This window comes from Labrus mixtus, chromosome 12 (genome assembly GCF_963584025.1).
Source record: "Labrus mixtus chromosome 12, fLabMix1.1, whole genome shotgun sequence".
Taxonomy (NCBI): domain Eukaryota; kingdom Metazoa; phylum Chordata; class Actinopteri; order Labriformes; family Labridae; genus Labrus; species Labrus mixtus.
Genome location: NC_083623.1, coordinates 22,312,799 through 22,332,228, shown reverse-complemented (window position 1 = coordinate 22,332,228; position 19,430 = coordinate 22,312,799). Strand labels below are relative to the sequence as shown.

The 19,430-nt window shown below is 41.4% G+C and overlaps 2 protein-coding genes across 2 annotated transcripts; one reads left to right on the top strand and one right to left on the bottom strand.

Moving 5' to 3' along the window:
• Nucleotides 1-1,038: 1,038 nt before the first annotated feature.
• On the top strand, nt 1,039-11,559 carry hnrnpub (heterogeneous nuclear ribonucleoprotein Ub). Its single transcript, XM_061052578.1, has 14 exons — nt 1,039-1,669; nt 2,836-2,950; nt 4,880-4,959; nt 5,084-5,223; nt 5,420-5,519; nt 6,078-6,190; nt 6,450-6,713; nt 6,833-6,952; nt 7,058-7,186; nt 7,272-7,440; nt 7,558-7,839; nt 7,915-8,201; nt 8,982-9,119; nt 9,444-11,559. The coding sequence occupies exons 1-14, from the start codon at nt 1,201-1,203 to the stop codon at nt 9,492-9,494; spliced, it is 2,457 nt and encodes an 818-aa protein (XP_060908561.1). The 5' UTR covers nt 1,039-1,200; the 3' UTR covers nt 9,495-11,559.
• A 2,899-nt stretch (nt 11,560-14,458) lies between these two features.
• lft1 (lefty1) lies at nt 14,459-16,746 on the bottom strand. Its single transcript, XM_061051426.1, has 4 exons — nt 16,395-16,746; nt 15,935-16,181; nt 15,515-15,754; nt 14,459-15,145 (listed from the first exon to the last, which is right to left on the bottom strand). The coding sequence occupies exons 1-4, from the start codon at nt 16,657-16,659 to the stop codon at nt 14,821-14,823; spliced, it is 1,077 nt and encodes a 358-aa protein (XP_060907409.1). The 5' UTR covers nt 16,660-16,746; the 3' UTR covers nt 14,459-14,820.
• Between the last annotated feature and the right edge of the window lie 2,684 nt (nt 16,747-19,430).

Sequence of the window (19,430 nt, the reverse complement as noted above, 5' to 3'; positions counted from 1 at the left end):
GTTATGTTGCATATTTCTCTGTGGAAAAACACAGTTTTAAAGATTTGTCGATCAATTAATCAATTAGTCAACAAAATAGTATTGGTGTTAGTTGGCTAAGAATTTCTTTTGTTCAGGACAGACGTATGAAATAGAAAACATTTTAACATTTTAACATTGCATTTCTTTAAATAAATGAATTCATAACATGTTCATTACATTCTGCTTTCTCTGCATGTCAGATATGCTGATATAATAGCCTATTGTCTTTCTACTAAATGCATCAAAACTATTATTGTCCTTTTCTAGTGTTTTGTACCACACCATTAACATTGTGATTGGTTAAATTACAGAATATGGTATTGCACATTTTAGACTTGAGTGTGACAGGTTTCTATACCTGAATTCAGTGATTCAGGCCTTTTAACATAGACTTTTCAGTGTCCCACATTTAGAACAGCACTGTCCCACATTAGGAAATGCAGATTGTACGAAACAATTTGGCACTAAGACTACTGATGTGTATACTATTTCTTAAATGAGTGTGATAACTGGATTTGTTTTTGGTTTGATTAGGGGACATCCTGGAGATTTCAGAGTGTTACTGGGTGTGGATTTAATGTAGTTTCATGTTGCAATATATCTTAGAAGTCTAAATTGCAAAAATTGTCCCACATTAGGTGAATTCACCCTACTTACTCCTACATGGATGATGTTTTTGTATTTCACAATCGTGCACGACGTCTTGTAATTACTCCACAGTTTACCTTAAGGCTATATGAATTCTATTGTGAACTATACAGGCTATCATTTTTACTCTTCCAAATAAAATTTATTTATTTCAAATACATAGGCTAAATGAACAGGTTTTACATATAAGGTGAGCTGAATAATATCCTCGACGTTAAGTGTTGTTTTGAGTTGAATGTGCATTACATTATGTCCCACTTCTTTCCACAACAAGGCTTTGTGATTGCGGCAGCGACAGATGGTCGGCGGCATGCTATATAACCAGGCTGCGTTGCTTTCCGGGTGATTACGGTACGTGACGTCATCCTCCCCCACACCGCAAGCTCCGCGCACACAGCTCTCTGCCGGCGGAAGATTGGTTGGACGGTTCGGTTGCCATTTGGCGCATTTCTGAGCTATAACCGTGAACAAAGGGCGTCCATTTATTTATTTACCGTCGTATTTTTTAATCGTACAGACCTAACATTCAAGATGAGCTCAATTAACGTGAAGAAGCTGAAAGTGAACGAGCTGAAAGACGAGCTGAAGAAGCGGGATCTGTCGGACAAGGGGCTGAAGGCCGAGCTGATGGACCGCCTGCAGGCCGCGCTGGACGAGGAGGCCCTCTCTGGAGGAGACACCCCGCTGGACCAGGACGCTGCTGCTGCCGCGTCCAGTGAAGGTTTCGACCAGGCCGCAGACCAGGAGTGTATGGGAGAGGAAGAGGAGGGCGAGGGCCAGGTGGAGGAAAGCATGGAGGCCAACGAGGAGGAGGAGGAGGAGGAGGAGGAAGAGCCGGAGAACGGGGGCGAAGGAGGAGATGGCGCCGCCGAGGATGAAGAGATGGGAGAGGGGGAAGAGGACGAGGATGATGAGATGGATCCCATGCTGAAGGGAGATGTGGACGACATGGAGAAAATAGAAGCGGAGGACGGTGAGCCCGGGGACCAGGCCGCTGAGGGTGAGTCAAACCGGGTTGGTTATAAATGTGTCTGGCTGTATGGGCTGTGGCTGGGTGTCGGAGGGACTGACTGAAACAACGCGTAACGTAAACCGAGCGGCCATGTTGGAAAAATGGATAGCCTTAGCAACAACCTTAGCAACATGTAGCCGGTTAGCTCATTCAACGTTAGCATCGGTCACCACCTTGACAAGATAAAATTAATCACTTTGTAAAGTCAGTACCCGGCATTCCTGTCCAAAACAACGTGTAACTTCTGCACCGTTTCGTCATGGGTATGTATTTTACGGAAATATGTCGAATAAAAAGAGCGTGAAATAAACGTTTTGTATTTAGCGTGGTTAGCATTTTTAGCTCTTTGTCTGTGGTGCGGTGCTAACTAGCGGAAGAGCCGGTGAGCTAGTTCAGTGTTCCCGGAAGTGAAGGGACGGGGGGGGGGGGGGGGGGGTGGGGTTGTAATCAAGGCTAACCTCATAACCATTATGAAGAAGTCAAAGCAACATGTCTGAAAGGTTTGAATGGGATTTTGCGGCAGTGATTGCGCGTTGTCTTTCCTTCACCGTTATAAGTTATTTAATAATTAAAATGTTAATTGGACATAACTGTGTAAATCAATACGTCCAAACATGAGCTACTAGTCTTATAGTTGTGAGTTTATACGAGCCGGGATCACTTGAACTAGCAGAAACACGTGGTTTGACTTGAATATCATCTTAATGGAATAAATAGACAAATGTAGAATATAGACACCTAGGTTATTAGTTTATTGGGGATGGTGCTATCAACATCTAAATAGGTCTAACTTCTTGCATGATGCAGCTGTCCTACACAACAGACCTCTTAATGATATGAACATTATTCTAAACCCTTTGTTATGGGGTTAATATCACTTGTTTTTCCAGTCCCAACCCAGTTTTCAATGTTTATTTGGACCAGCTGATATTGTAATTTCTATCTGGTCATTACGACTGTTACAATTTCTGGATTATGACTGTGTTGTTAAGTGTAACCATGAGGTTTCACCTCATAAATTAATATTGATGATTATGGTCGACACAATGTAACTAATGAACGGGCTTTGTGGGCCAGAACCCCACTGCCAGTCCGACCTCTCTCTCTCCATAAAAAGGAGCACCTCATTCTATATCTTTGTTCTATTTTCAAAGGGGATGCGGACAAAGACACGAATGCTGATCAGAAGAATAAGAAGGGTGTTAAGAGACGCCGGGAGGAACATGGAAGGGGCTACTTTGAATTTATTGAAGAGAACAAATACAGCTGGTAAGGATGGGACAGAGCAAAAATGGCCTTCAGCATCCCTGAAACGCCATACATAGCTTTGTTGAACTGTATTGGCTTTAAGTGCCAATGCACATAACTAGCAAGAGGAAGACCCTCATTTTTAGTTATTATACTATCCAATAAAAACTTACATTCACACATGTTTTGAGGGTCAACCCTGACTACTTAAGGAGCCTTACCATTTATCTTTTACAGTGCCCACTCACATTTGTGTCTTTTTTAAGGACTGCATTCTGTAGCAGAAGTGCAACTTTCAGTCTCTATGAACTGTCACATCTGTTCCTCATGCCACTTATTGTTTTGCAAAGCCCACTGTGTCCTCAAGGTGAATCAAGGCTGCTCAAAGACAACAAACCCAGAGGAAAGTAGCAGATGTGCACTTCTGAATGAAGGGGAGGGTGGGGAGGAATAGCTGAGAGGGGTGGGAGGAGGAGGTCCATTGCTCCAGGCTAGCACACAAGGATGTAGCAATCTTCCAGAGTGTCTGGAACGTTCACGGAGGAGCTCGCAATTTACCGTCCATCGTTTTGCCTCGCTATGGTCCTTTCCCCCCGTTTTATTTGGTTGTATGATGTCAAAATGCTTTTCTGTCTCATGAATCATGTCTTCTCTGTGTGTGTGTGTGTGTTAGTGTTAGTGTTATCATGAAGTGAGAGTTTCAAAGTTCATTTGTACCCCTACGCAGTGACATCAAGCATGTGTGTTTGTCAGTGTGTGTGCATACATATACCTACTCTTGGTCAGTATTTTGTTTTCATTGCGCTGTTGACAGACTGTAAAAATCAACTGGCAGAAACGGCAAACCTGTTTTGATCCTGCCATTTTTTTATACATTTTTTTTTTATTTTGGGGGAAAGTTTACAGACTCGTTGAATAATCGGAGAAACAGAATTGTTGAAACATGATGGTTTTTCTGTCTACTGTGTTTGTTTTTTTTTCTCAGACAAATTTCCCACAGCCATTTTTTTTTTTTTAAATTGAAAGGTTTTTTGTTTTTTTTTCTTTTAATTTTTTTCAGTGACTACAATATTTATACAAGTATTTTTAGATCTGTTAAAACCAGGTGGCACTGGACAGCTACAAGAGCAGAAGTCAAAACTGTTGATTGCAATAACTAAAAGCTCCAGAAAGTGTGTCCCCATATATCCCACCACAGCAGCATTTGTGGCTGTTTGAGGACAAAAACACTGACAGTATTCTAGAGATAATAATGAACCCCAAAGAACTCTACACCACTGGGTTAAGATCATTGCTCTAGGTTGAGAAATCCTTTATCACTGAAGTTAAACCTGCAACATTTTTAACTACTTTGTTAAACTTCCCATTTGGGTACTCATTCTACAGCTACAGAGTTGGTAAGTTGCTGTAGCTCTCACTACACCAGTTTCTTGTTTAAAGCAATGAGGCATGTTGACAACCTGTACTGTATAGTTGCAGTTCCACAGAACTGTCTGTGTAAGTCATGACCTTTTCATTGAGATTTCCACACATGGGAAGTTAAATATAACTGCACCCACTATCACTTTGACCCCACTGTAATCCTCGAGATCATAAACACAGCTCTCTTTTATTTTATTTTGAAGGGATTTGATCACTTTCACAAGTGGATAGCCTCATGTGTTAAGACTAGAAGAGGTGCTTTCTTTCTGTGTATCTCTCACGTTTTAGATTTCGCTGGATACTGCAAGGTAAGTGATGTCTGCCCAGGCCCACAATACAGATGACTATCCCAAATATTCCGAGGCTCATTTGCCGATTTACTCAGTATTTTGTATCATTTCCCATAGTCTGCTTTTCTACTTCTCTCCCCAAATGTTTTTCAGCAAGTCGTACCAAGGAATCTATATGTTTCATGTAGTTGCTCTGTGATGCAAGTCCTCTAAATGACTGTTTGGCATCTCTTTCCAGGGCCTCATTTAAGTCTCCTGTGCCACCTCTGGAGGAAGAAGATGAGGAGCTTGATGAAACAAAAGTCTGCCTTGATGCCTGTGAGTGATACAAATGTGACATAATTACATTAAAGTTAAAAGTCCTCAATAAAAATGCATGATACTGAAGTTGACCTGTACAGCAGAGTAAATGCAATAATGTGGTGTTTTTTGTGTTTTGTAGACAACAGCGACCTGCACTTTAAGGTGTCACGGGACAGATACAGTGCCTCATCTCTCACTATGGAGAGTTTTGCTTACCTGTGGTCTGGAGGCAAGGCCACCTATGGTGTGAACAAAGGCAAAGCTTGCTTTGAGATGAAGGTACAGTTCTTATTCCTACACACTGTGCACTCCATCTTTTACTTTCATACAAGCCAATAATTACTATAAATCTCGTACCTTTTCTACATTGTTCATACACGCTGTTTAAAGGTCTACATCTATAAACATTAAGATACATTAGACAAATGGAAGTTATTACTGATAAAAATGTTGGTGTTTTTGCTTCATTCAACAGATTACAGAGAAAATACCAGTGAAGCACATTTCCAGCAAGAACATGGAGATTCATGATGTGCAGGTCGGCTGGTCCCTGTCCACTGGCACCCTGCTCCTTGGTTAGTGCCTTTTATTCGGCTTATATGTGGTTGTGTCATTGTCAGCATCCCTTGGTAACATTTGTCCCGCTCATTTGAACTCATGCACTAAAATAAACGCTGAAGAGCCTTGTTAGAATATTGTTGCGTTTCTTGGACGCACACAGCAGTGACCAAGCCCAGAATAGTAAGGGGGTCAAACTTGGTATTAATAAACTTTACCATGCATTGTAGTATTAGGATCTCTGCAGGAGATTTAGTGTTGTATTAAAACTATGAAAAATGCACTGTACTGATTGTATTTTAACGCATAAAGGTCTGCCAATAGGATAGCACTACCCCACTGCTTTGATGATCCCATATCAGAGGCAGTCTGTCCCAAGGGGTCCCCCTAGTGTTTCATAAGATGCACTGCATGTTGATGCAAAATGGCTGCAGCTCTGCCCACATAACAGTAATGGTGGCTGGCCTGTTGCCTACATGGATGAATCACACACAGTTACATAGTCTTACTGGCTGCCGTGTGGCAACTAAATTTAGTATATTCTGTCAACATATTTTCCCCTTTTTTAATTTTAGGAGAGGAGGAGCACTCTTATGCATACTCTGGAAAAGGCAAAAAGACCACCAACTGTGTGACCGAGGACTTTGGAGAAACGTACGAGGAGAATGATGTCATCTGCTGCCTTATTGTAAGACATAAATGTTACTTGTCTTATTGGTTATTTAAGTACATGAAAACCAGACAAAGAAACAGGAGTTTAAAGTGTTGTTCCATTTAGAATAAGTTGAAGAAATGTTTTTTTTTTTAATTTGTAAAAATGGAGTTTCATGCAGCATCTTCTCAAAGTTAAAGGAAGTGCACATGATAAAGAACTGCCACTGAGTTTGAAGTGTAATTTGTACTGGTAAATATTATCTTTAACTCACTATGTTTCATTCTTTTCTCAGGACTTTGAGGGTGATGAGTTTGTGTTGTCCTTCGCGAAGAATGGCGGGGAGCCGGCTGTTGCTTTCCAAGTTAGCAAGGACACCCTCAACGGCCAGGCCCTGTTCCCGCATGTCATCTGCCACAATTGTGCTGTGGAATTTAACTTCGGCCAAATGGAGACTCCATACTTCCCTGAGCCCCAGGGCTACACCTTCATGCAGCAGGTCCCCGTGAGTGATCGAGTCCGGGGGCTCAAGGGTCCACAGACCAAGGCTGACTGCGAGGTAAGAACCATTACAACGAGATACAATTCTATGTTTTGTTTTCTCCACTTTAAGTTTCAGTATTAACAGTAAAACTTCTTGGAGACTTTGATCTAAATTCTTCCTTGTCTTTCATGTAGATCATAGTGATGGTTGGCCTGCCAGGTTCAGGGAAGACTACATGGGTGAAGGACCATGTTCAGGAGAACCCTGGCAAATACTACATCCTGGGCAGTGACACCATTGTGGACAAGATGATGGTCAGTACTGATACAACAAACATCCACCAGTCAACTGCACAGCTGTAACTGTTGAAAGTCTGTCATTTAGATTGTTTTAATGTATTTCATCCTTATTCAAAACAGATCAACAGTCTGAAACGCCAGTCAAAGGACATCACAAAGCTCACTGCTATTTCCCAGCGTGCACCACTCTTCCTTGGAAAGTTTATTGAAATTGCTGCCCGCAAGAAGAGGAACTACATCCTGGATCATGTAAGTGATGAGCATGATCATACAGTATTACACACATGTGACATCGTAATAACAGAATAATGAGCCTCCTTGTCTTCTCCCTCAGACAAACCTGTCTGCCCCGGGCCAGAAGAGGAAGATGTGCTTGTTTGCAGGCTTCCAGCGTAAGGCAGTGATTGTCTGCCCCTCTGATGAGGACTACAAGCAGAGAGTCCAACAGAAAGTGGAGAGTGATGGCAAAGAAGTGCCTGAACACGCTGTCCTCAAAATGAAAGGTAAAATAAAGATTCTCAGGCTGTTACTAAACCTGAATTGTTGAAATCTCTGCAAGGACTAAAATATACAATGTTGGCATCTGAAGTCATGCTGTTTTTTTTCCCCTTCTGTTACAGGCTTCTACTCTCTGCCTGAGGCAGGAGAGAGCTTCAGCGAGGTCATCTATGCTGAGCTGCAGAAGGAGGAGGCTGCCAAGCTGCTTGAGCAGTACAAAGAGGAAAGCAAGACCGCTCTGCCTGCCGAGAAGAAACCTAACCAGGGAAGCACAACACCAAAGAGAGGTGGAGGCCTGCGTGGTGGTGGCCGCGGAGGCAAGAACCAGTTTGGCCGTGGTGGTGGACCGGGCCAGAGAGGTGGCGGCCGTGGAGGATTCCAGAACAGAGGCAACTTCAGAGGAGGTAGGGTTGATAGCAGGATGTCATATGATGTAATTTAAATGAATCGTAACACTGTTTAACAAAATGTTTCTGTAGCTCCAGGCCTTCGTGGCGGCTTCAACCGTCCACCACGCGGCTTCCTGCCTCCCCCAGCTTACAGAGGAGGCTTCCCCAACCGTGGAAACTTCAATAGGGGTGGTCCCATTCCAAGCCTTGGTGGATCCCCCAGGGGCGGATCCCCTAGGGGTGGACCCATGAGAGGTGGCAACATGGGACCCAGAGGGGGACCAATGAACAGAGGTGGCCCAATGCACAGGGGGAACATGAACAGAGGAGGTGGAGGCAACATGAACCGTGGAGGAAACAGGGGTCATCCCGGACAGGTGGGTTTGGAGACCTACGTTGTTTAAGTTTTGGGATTTTTTCTGAGGCACTTTCGGTTGGTCTAATATCTCTGCAGTTTTTTCGGAAATGCCTGAAGCTATGATATAGAAGTGTGTGTGTGTGGTGAACCGGTATTGGTACCATCATGGGTGTTTCATTCGGCCACAACAAGACTTTTGCCATACCATCATCACTGGTATAAATACACAAGTTTGCTTGTAATGCACACACATGGCAACAACAATTGCTCAACTGGTTGCACTGTGCCAGAAAAGGGGGGAAAAAAATCTAAAATAATAGAAATAAATATAAGTGGGAATTTGTTGTGAATGCGCTTGAAGTTCACCTACCAATGGTTTGCGAGTAACACAGCCCGCGTTCTCAACCTAACTAACGTTACTAGCCAATCAGAAACAGAGTAGGGAGGGTTTTGTCAACACTTGAACTGTGGGATCTAGCTATGCATCACGTTATGCTACATTAACACACCTCTGCAGGAGAGAAAGAAAACAGATTCATTTAGAAGATACTGAGATCTAAACACAGTGTTTTTAAAAACATCTTTCTCTGGTGTCATACACAGAGATGAGTTAGATATCCCATTAAACGGGGGATAAGGGGGGGTCTTGGTGTGTTGATGTGTTCATATGCTCAGGCCCTTTTTAATGCGTCCCTGTATAATTATAATAAACAAAATAATACTTTGAAAAGAATCAGAGGTCACCTCGCCCACCTCTTCTATGATGTGTATTTTCATAGCACCATCTATTTTCTTACAGTTCCATCAGAGAGGTGGTAACCGTGGCAACTTTGGCCACAAAAATGGAAACTATGGTAACGACAGGAACAGAGGCAGCTTCGGCAACAGGAATGGCATGGACAAGGCCCAGGCCTTCAACCAGAGCTGGCAGCAAGGGGTCAGTATTTCCACAGTTCTTTTCTCCAGGCATTCGTTGCACATAAGGTGCAAGGTCCCGTTTGTCGTAGCATGTGATTAATATCGCTTTATTAGTAAAGCTTGAGCGAGATATGCTTTTATCATTCATAATCCCAACTCCAAGTGAACAAAGGCTTTGGGACTTTGTTTACTTTTGTTTTATTATTCAGCTTTTAATGTTTGTAAAAAAAACTTGGATTTTGTCCCATCTCACTTAAAGTTTAAAAAAAAAAAAAAAAAAACCTGAAAGCATTATGGTCATATAAACAAACAAACTTTTTTTTCCCCTGCGTTTTCTCTGCAGTTCTGGAACCAGAAGCCGTGGAGCCAGCAGTATCAGCCTGGATATTACTAAGACACTTGTTCTTACGGACTGGTGGCCCAAACAGAGATCCACCACTAGCCAAGGAACATCCCTCCATCCTGCGTTTTGATTTTCTTTTTTAAAACAACCCACTTTTAATAATCTTAAAGCCCTCGTCTGACCTGTACGATGTTGAGCAACAACATTCCACATCAGAGAGGAAACCAGGCATCCTGAGTGTATCTGAAGGTCTATATATATATCTATATACACATGTATGATGTGGGTTAAGTTTCGTTAAGTCAACTATCCGTTTTCGTTGTATATTTCATTCTCTTTTTTTTTTTTCACCACTTTTAAATGACCTGCTTTTAAAGAGAATTTCATGTTTGTATTTTCAGGAACCCCAAACATTTTGCCAGCCTGGCAGATGTTGAGTTTTTTTGTTTTTCTTAGCGCTGTGCATTTTATCTGTGCTGTGATTTTCTGTTTTGCTTTTTTTATTACAAATTGTAAATATCTTTTTTTGTAGTTTTATGCGAAATTTGAGAATAACTCATGATTGAAAGGAACCTTGGCTTATTAGTGAGAAGCATGGTAGGTGATTATACTGTTAGACCTGTGTGTGTCAGTATAGTCCACTGTCAATCAGTTCAACTGAATCCACAAATGAATTACAGCAAGCTTTTTTTTTTTTTTTTTAATGTTATGTTCCCAGTATCAAACCTGTAACCGAAACTCCATAGACCTACAATAAACAACTCGTTGGCTTTTTGTTTTAAACATACTTCCTGGCTTATGACTTTTGATTCACTTCAAAGGTGTGTAAAAGACCTTTGAACGGGCGATGTCCCCGTTTGCTACTTCAAACAGAGTCGACATCAGCCCCGCTACAAGCCCAAGTTTACGCCTCATTACTTTAAGTATTCCCTCCTGGTGTCCTGTCTTTGATGTCTTTACAGATCCTTTAAGCGATTCCAGTGTACACCGCTTTGACAAAGTATTTTAACATTTTTAAGGATACAAGTAAGCCATTGTACTGCTACATTCTGCCTTTAAATTAGTGTTTTTTTTAATAATATGTGCTTAGAATTAAAGGATAGACTACACTTTGTCCCAAGGGAAAAGTCCGGATCTTACTCTTATTTTTTTTTATTGTTTAAAATCCCTTTAGTGCAGTAGACTTAAAAAAAAGAAAAGAAAAAGCAAGCACTGACCAGCCCCAAAAACAAAATCAGAACTGTGAAAGCATTTCTTGAAAATGAGTGTTGATATCACCATTAAAGTTTTGAGCATATATCTGATGATCGGAGCACAACTCGGGACTGAAAGCAGACAGGCAGGGTTAGTCATTTTCACCAGCAAACCTAAAGGGCTACACAGCATCACAACACATCTAATACAAACACCATTAGCACTTCATGAAAACAAACGGAAAAGCCGCAGACCTAACCCTTTTTCTGTTTCCGTCAGTTGAAAAGGCACATTTGGTTGTTGACTGTGTGGCCTGGTAATAATGGCGGCTGCTCCTAACGTGTGTCATGAGCCGACAGAGGACACCCAGCATGTGTTCCAACTCCAGACCATCATCAGAGTTGCAAAAAAAACAATGACAGTAGATCAGACAAAATATGGCTGTGTGTGTGAGCCCATTTTTTTTTTTTTTTTTAACTTTTGAATCCGCGTGTTATTTATAAGAAGCGTGTAAATATTGAACCACTATTTCAGCCATGCACGAATGTTCATAAAATTGACTTCTAAATGTATTGTGATTAAGAAAGTGTTAGTTTGCCCGAGTACTGCTGTGTGATGATTGTCTACTATATTGAAATGTCTGGAGAGTTTGTGCCCTCCTCTTTTAATTGTACTGGATCCATAAATCTATCCGGATGACGAGCTTTGAGTTTACAGTATAACCTATAATAACACGACAGACTATATTTTTAAATGGCTTTATGTTGCAGGGTGTATATCAGGTCTTTAATGTGTAAACCAACAATGCAAAAGCTTTTTCTATCAGACAATTTCTAATATTTGTGTTTTGAAGAAGAAAATTGCGGTTGAATTTTTTATTTTATTTCTCTCTCAACTCTATTAAAGTTTACGAACTGGTTAACAGTGACTTTGTGGTTTGTTACAAAGTGTTCACCTCTCACAGGTTTTCAGGCTTCATTGTTTCATAACATTGAATCAGAATCATTCAGCTTTTCTACCCTTGTAGTTTAAAAACAAAGTGAAATATCCAAGCCGACTGGGCTCAAAGTAACACAAATAAGAATGAACTTTTCCCCATAGAGTGAGCTGTCAGGTGAAACCATTCAGTGGTTTGTAACGCTCATGGATTCACTATTTAGAAATGTTAAACTAAAATCTCTGAAGCTTCATTCTTAAATGTAGAGAAAATTAAAAATAAGATCCCACAGGTTGTCCAACAGGACATATGAAATGACACATTTATTGTTTGGTTATTTTATAGATAATTATGATTTTATTATATACCATCTTCATGAATATGGGTTCAATATTTTGGAGTGTCCTGAACTAAGCGAAGGGATCCAGTCTTATCACTTTAAAAACAAAAAAAAGCTTCAGCAGCTGTCAAATCAATCAATCTTTATTTGTAAAGCCCCAATTCATAACAAATGTTATCTCAGGACAGTTTACAAAAAGCAGGTAAAAGACCTCACTCTTTGTTACATTACAGAGACCCTACATTCATCCATCATGAGCACTAAGAAACATTTAGCTAAGTTACAGTGGCAAGGTAACATTCCCTTTAACAGGCAGAAATCTTTGGCAAAACCAGGCTCATAATGAACAGACATCTGGTGAAACTGTGCAGGAGTCGAAACATGGGATAGAGGAAGATGCAGGAAGGGAACAAACGGGGGGGGGGGGGGGGGGGGGGGTCTATAGCAGTTCAGGAGCCCCCAGGAAAAGGTGGGGTTAGTAAACTAAGATGTACAGATAGTGACATGCATGATAGTGACTATGTGCAGAGAGTGAGGGATAGCAGCTGAAGGTGCCAGTTCCCCCGGCAGTCTAAGCCTATAGCGGCATAAGAGCATAAGCTGGTCTATACCTGCACCTTGACTATACACTTTATCAAAAAGGAAAGTTTAAAGTCTATTCTTTAAAGTACAGTGTTGTGGGAACATATTAAATCCAAGCTCAGTTTGGTTGAACCAGAGCATCACATTTTGAGGTCAGAAAGTGGACACACAATAGGTAGACTACATATTCTTAATGCCTGTTACAGAGGTTTTGACTCCACATTGTTCACATGAGGACATAATTGATGAGATTCAGGCCGACAGGCATACTGACAGAGACCCAGATTACTCGTGCAACCACTCTGATGGTACTTTGACTGGACCACAAATCATTAAAAGAACCAGAAGACAGAGGAATACAAGGCCACTCAAATCAACAAACTAGGGGATTTCTAGAAGCTAGGACAATGAAAAGGAAGAAGTAAACACTTAAGTGTAAGAAAAGTCTAACATTTACTAAAATAATGAAGCAAGTTCAAAAAATCAATGCACTAAATCAAACACACTGATGTAAAACAGATACACACAGAGGTTGGGAGGTTTAAAATCAGGTTTCTAAAATGCCCAAAAGGGTTCATTTCCTTCAAGGAGATGTGTCGTATTCCAAGAGTCAGGTGCAGAATAAGGAAAAGCAGATTTACTTCAAGGAACATCTTTTCTTCAGAGTTTACCCAAATGCGTTTCGTCTTCTTTTCTATGAAGATGAATTTGAAGTAATCAATCCATGAGGTTCAAAGTGAGCCAAGCACAGGCTACATGCTTTCTATTACACTGCACTGACAAACATCAACTCAAGCATCTCCAGATTTAATTGAATTATATATTATGACATTCAATTAAACATTTAATGTAATGTAATGAAAAGTAATAAATCATCATCAGGTACAAAGAGTTGGTCACTGGGTCAGTACATTTCCAAAGGTTACATTGAAGTCCGCAGAGCATTAAGGTCCATTATTGTCCTCCAGAGGTACGTAAATGCACAGTGAGGTTTATGTTCGTTATAAATGAATCATGTTCTGTTTTCATTTTACATGGCTGAAATTCTAGCACTAGTTGTCTCATATATATTCACCAGAATCAGGAAGTTAAGTGTTAAAAACCTCAAGTGTCCTGGTGGAGGACCCCCAGAACTACATGTGCCTCCCTTTGTTTAACTGAACAGGAATTTAAAACATCCAAATCTGTAAACTCTTGGCTATCTACCATCCAGTTTGCCTACACTTATTTGACAGGTCAGAACCGACCCTGATCAGGTGACCTTTAAACCGGTTGGCTGCACCATTTAATCTGTATGTCCTTTTATGGGAGGTAAACTTGTGAAAACATGATTTGTGTATATTGTGTGAGTTACTTGTAGAGACCATGAAGTGTGAAATACCACGACACAGTTACCTTGAAAACAATCACAAAATCATTGACATTCATTCACAGGACCAGCTGTGTTTCTACTGGTTACCGCCTGAGGTGTATGCTGGGAATCCACTTTTCCACCCAGACAGACAGCTGCTTGTCTTTGGCGAGGCAGCTTGTTTACCTCCATCAGCAGCGTATTAGTGAATGACAAGACCCCCTACTCAGACAGCAAACAGCGCATTAGGTATTGGTCCTGATTACCAATGTTTGACCGACCTTACTCAGATGTAAACACATGAAGAGGCCGTTCTAGCTTATTGTGAATTGACCTGTAACTCTGTATGTGGCAGTGTAGCTCCTTCCCTCTGTAAATAAAGCATTACAAGTAGAGCCCGAGCTCCTTTGTCAACAACAGTGTGCCCTAACTGTAACAAATGTTATAAGTCATTAGGCAAATGATTTGCTCGGCTCTGGTTTCTTCTAGGTGTAAATAAAGAGGTGAAAGAGGAGACAGCTGTATCTGTCTGCATCTGAATGTTAGCATGAATGTGAATGGAGCCAGACAGCCGCTTGGCAGCAGGGGGAGAGAGGAAGGCCGTGGATCTCTTAAGTGAACAAAATATTTTATTTTTTCCAAACATAAACTCATTCATATTATGTACAGCTCAAAAATATAACACTTCAGACAGGATTTGAATGGTTGCTGTAGATTCAACATAACAATACACATTTGTATAAAAAAAGATATCAAAATGTACAAAATATATAAAAGTGCTTGTGGAAGGAGATGGAGTCTCAGGCAGCAGGGCGGCCTGTTGTGTATGGATCTCCCAATAAATGTCCATATAAATAGAAGTACTAGACCATTAAATATAGAACAACCCCAATCTGAAAGGCACTACTGTAGTCCTCTAACCCCCCCCATCAGAGTTGTGTTATTATAGGACTATAATAGCTGCTTTCCATGATCATACTATAGAGACATTGTCCATCGTGCACGCGCACCTCTCTACTATCATATTGGGGAACTCAGCCACTTCTATCTCGGTGTAGTCCCCCTTCTTCACCAGGTACATGATTGGTAAAGGCGCGCTCTCGGACACCGTACACCGCCTCTCTCCGTAGCCGTAGTTGCGTTTTGGCTGCTTGCAGCCTCCAGTGCACCTGAAGGCTTGGTACCCCGCAGGCTCGATGATCCAGTACTGAGTCCACGTGAGGGCTCGGAAGTTGACAAAGTACTGCTCTCTGCAGCAGGTGTCTTTGTTTCGGTTGACGTCACAGTCGCCACGAGAACTGAGGAGGAGAAAAAATAAAGAAAGTTAGATTACTGCAGAACTGCTACATTTCTAACCACTTATTATATTCGATGATTTGAATTTTGTCAGCCGTCATATGTTGACCTGATTAAAGTCTACTCTGATCAGAACTAAACATCCTTTAGTAGGGGAAACACACTTGGACTTATTAGTTGGCTTAAATGCCAGACAGTGATTTGATGCCTCACTTCTCCTGAACATGTGAATGAGTAAACTGACGTCCATGTGTCGCCCTACAAATCGACTAATGAATGCAAATGGTGACAGGTAGAAAAAAAAAAGAGAGGATACAGACTAATTGTCACCCTGATACAATATCCTGTATATCAAAAGCTCGCGCTCTTACCCGTATTCTTCGAGGTTGAGTGTGTAGAGGATGAGCTCGGGCTTTCCCAAGGTGTTGTCAGTCTGCTCCTGGGTGGTAAAGCGCACACTCTTGGCCATCTCTGCCGCGTAGCTGCCAGGTCTCTCGCCCTCGATCCACACCTCCAGGTGCATAGGTGTCTTCTGTTGGCTCTTGGACCAATAGTGCACCGCCTGCGTCACATCAAAGCTCTTCCAGCCGGTCTCGTGAATGGGGATCAACCTGTGAACACGAGAGATAAGGGCGATTAATTAAACGGAGATGAAACGGATATTTCCTGGAGAATAATGCAATTTGATTATTACAAAGACAACTAATTGATGCCGTGCTAGTGTCATGCCTTTAATGGCCCCAGCAGTTAATACAATTTCCAAACGTCACCATCAGAAGTGGACCCCTTACCGAGAATCTACCAGCGACGTCCGGTTGGATCCATTTGGCAGCACCTCCACCCAGTAGATACTGACGCGGGCGTTGTTCACGGGTCTGTGGTTCTTCCTCTCCATGGCAAAGCGTGTGTGGAAGGAAGCCCGCTGGTAGAGCTTCAGCTCCGCCATGGTCACTTCGCTGTTATCGGGGATCCTCGCCTCCATGTCGAACACCATGCGATGCCTCGTTGTGTCAGAATACACATACTCCCCGGATATATCTATAGCAGGAATGATGCAAGCGTTTTAGGCGACGCATTTTTTATGCTTTTACTTTAATGGTGCGTAAAAATAGTCGTTTACGCACCAACACAATTACGCACAGAAAAACGTTTTACTTAAACCTGTAGCTATAAAAAAAAAAATACTGTTTTCATATGAATTAATTTAAAATTACATGCATTATTTTTTTTTTTAATGTTGAAGTCCCATACCTGCATTGCCAGGGATTCCCCTCAGGATGCCCGCGAGACTGGGCAGAGATCTCCGTCTCCTGCTGTGGTGCATCTTCAGCATTGACAAGTACTTGTTTCTGATATGCGCCGGAATAACAAGATTCTCCAAATCCCTCTTATGGATTCTAGGAACTTCATCCAACCCAAGTTTCTGCAGCAATGCGTCCTTCATATCCTCATGCGTAAAAGCTTCGGCAAGCCCGAAGAGAGCGGCGAAAAGAACACAAGCGCGGAGTAAATCCATGATGGAAACTTTCAGTGTTGAAAAAACAGCAGCACAGTAGCTCGAGTCACCCAGAGATAGACAGTGTCCCTCTGACACTCCACCGGCCCCCTTATATTGTTGCGGCCCTCCCAGTCGTTCGCACTTTGTCAATGGGGGCAGGGACCCTTATCAGAACAAAGGTGCGACCATACAACCCCATCCTAAACAGGATATCTAAGTGGTCATACTTCAAACAGCAACAATTAGACTCGAGTGCCATCCGTATTGTGGGGGTAATTTCACCATCACTAAAGTTGTGCTTGATGTTGGTGGCCTGGGTTGCATTTGATAACAGAGCTAGGAGAAATCTTCCCTTTAGCCTGTAAATAAATAAGATCATATATGTCCACTGTGACTGAGGAATATCATACAATCCATTTCTGTGTACATTTTACACATTTATATATTTGTTCAGGGTTATACAAGTCTTCCCAAAAGTTTTCATCTGCATCATATTGGTTAAAATGTTCCTTTATGGACTTACAAACTCCTGAATAGAAGAGCATGGTGTGACAAAAGCAACAACAAAACTCAACATATAGATTTATGTGGCAATAATTCTGACATTTTTAAGCACAGTATAGCTGATTGCAAATGAAGTCTTAACGTTGGAGTTAAAACTTGGTTTTGTTTGATCTAAAATCATCTTATTCGAGTTTTATCTCTTGTAACTCATGATCAGTCATACCTCAGTGTTTATTTCACATAGTAGGACACATGTCCAAATTCTCTTTTGTGTCTTGAGACTCAATTATAACTCCAGAATTAAAAGCTTGTCTCCCCGGTCCACTCTGAAGTGTGCTCTCTGCTGCTACACATGCGTCCCAGACAGACATCTCTTGACCCTGTGAACCTGAAGTGCCCTCTCTTCAGTAGCACCCTTGTCTACACACACACCCCATACTCAGCCGTGTACATTCCACTGGACGATGTCAGGCCGGGACAGTCTGGCAACAGTCTGTCACACAGCGGCCTTACTTCTTTCTGGGTGGCAGGGTCCAGCAGATTTTGTCCATGCAAAAGGTAGACAAAGATCATCTGGAAATCCAGTCTGTTCATTCTGGGCACAAGTGTATAACAAGGAAGTATTGCAGGGCTCCGAGGGAGGAGGGGGACTGGAGGATTAGATGTTTATTCCGAGCCCTGTCACCCATTCTTGGCCCTCTCCAGCAGATTAAAATTATTAGCCAAACAGACAGTTAATCCAGGGGGTCGGGGGCCGGCGTGGATGTGGATTGGGGCAGGCTCTTCACGGGTTGGTGATTATCTGATTCCATTGCGAGGATTTGCCTTGCCTTTTTTGTCACACAAACATTAGAAGAAGGCAGCTCTCACTGGCTGCCCAGAAGGCCCTGCCTGTGGTTGTGTATTGGCCCGTGTTTGCTTAGAGATGTCAGACAGACTGAAGGGGCACACAGGAAGAGCAAATGACAGATGACTGCCAGACCAGCTCACTCCAGAGTCTGCCTGTGTCTTACAAACAGACAAATTATTAATTAGTGCCGGACACCCATAACAGATAATACTATCCTGAAGGGCATTTTTTTACCACTGGAAAAAGTGATGAAAATGTAATGTCAATAATGTATGTATAGATTTAAGATGAATATTTATTATATAAAAAATGTGCAATAACTACTTCAATATTGTTACTTCTGCATTCTGACTGTAAGGATTCATACAATTTGGAAGGCCTATTTGCAGTAAAGGTGATATAATCGATGGTCTTGTATTCAGTTTTCTTTTTTTAAACTGGAAAAACCCAAACACTCAAAGACGGCCATCCTTCAAAACTTAAATTCAAATGGTTCTCTCATCCCGAGCTGACATGTGAAAACTGAAAAAAAAAAATTGAAAGGGAATAAAAATCAGTTATTTACTGTATGCACCTCAAAATAAATAAAAGTATTCTCTGCATTGTAGCACTACATGGTGTCCACTCTAGAGGATATTTCAGTAACTTCTTCAAAATTATGAATATTAAAAAAATAACAAAATAATGTCACTTTGCATGTCCTAAGAGGTAAAAAAAAAAAAACATTAAAAAGTGTTGCTACCTGATTTTATATTTCGTGCATGAAAGGATTAAGTTGAGACACTGGCCGTTTGAAAATGTCTGATTTGTTCTACTAAATAATTTCTGAAACTATAAAGACATGAAATACTGTATTTATGAGCTTGTTTCATAGATCCTGTTTCATTAATGAGGCATCCAGCAGCAAAGTCAATATTGTAAATGAGCATAAAGGTCCACTTTTCATCTGCAATTCCTGTCCAGTTTTTCAAAACTTAAAAAGAATGCAACTAAATGAAGATACATTCATTTTCAATGTGATAACATGAACAAAAATGGAAGCCAGCACAACATATCGATCAGTAAATAAAGTCACAGACACAACATATCTCCGGAATAACATATATCCATCAGTGATAGAATCAAGGGTTTTCAGGTGCTGAGGCAAAAAACTAAAAAACAAACACATTTATTTCCAAAAATTGGATTGGGCGTAGGAGCAGAGCTCTTGAGCACAGAGCCATCTCCATCAAAGTCCACTGCTGATCTCCAAACTGCTCTATTGCAGACATGTAAATTGTGAGCCCATCTATTGTCCAGTCCAGCCAAAGGCTGAGTCTAAGTGCCTACTCTCCAGAGCCTACAATGCACAGACCTCTTTCACTCTCTGCCTCACATTACAACCCCTAATTCGGGAAATTAAGATTCCCTTTGTGTGACATTTCACAGTCTTTCT

What these genes read in the sequence shown, in the direction of transcription:
- hnrnpub (XM_061052578.1), top strand. Translation starts at nt 1,201, where the DNA reads ATGAGCTCAATTAACGTGAAGAAGCTGAAAGTGAACGAGCTGAAAGAC. An exon ending in GGAACTACATCCTGGATCAT is followed by an intron (nt 7,187 to 7,271) that starts GTAAGTGATGAG and finishes CTTCTCCCTCAG; the next exon opens with ACAAACCTGTCTGCCCCGGG. An exon ending in ACAGGGGTCATCCCGGACAG is followed by an intron (nt 8,202 to 8,981) that starts GTGGGTTTGGAG and finishes ATTTTCTTACAG; the next exon opens with TTCCATCAGAGAGGTGGTAA.
- lft1 (XM_061051426.1), bottom strand. Translation starts at nt 16,659, where the DNA reads ATGGATTTACTCCGCGCTTGTGTTCTTTTCGCCGCTCTCTTCGGGCTT. An exon ending in ACGTCGCTGGTAGATTCTCG is followed by an intron (nt 15,755 to 15,934) that starts GTAAGGGGTCCA and finishes TCGTGTTCACAG; the next exon opens with GTTGATCCCCATTCACGAGA. An exon ending in CTCAACCTCGAAGAATACGG is followed by an intron (nt 15,146 to 15,514) that starts GTAAGAGCGCGA and finishes TCTCCTCCTCAG; the next exon opens with TTCTCGTGGCGACTGTGACG.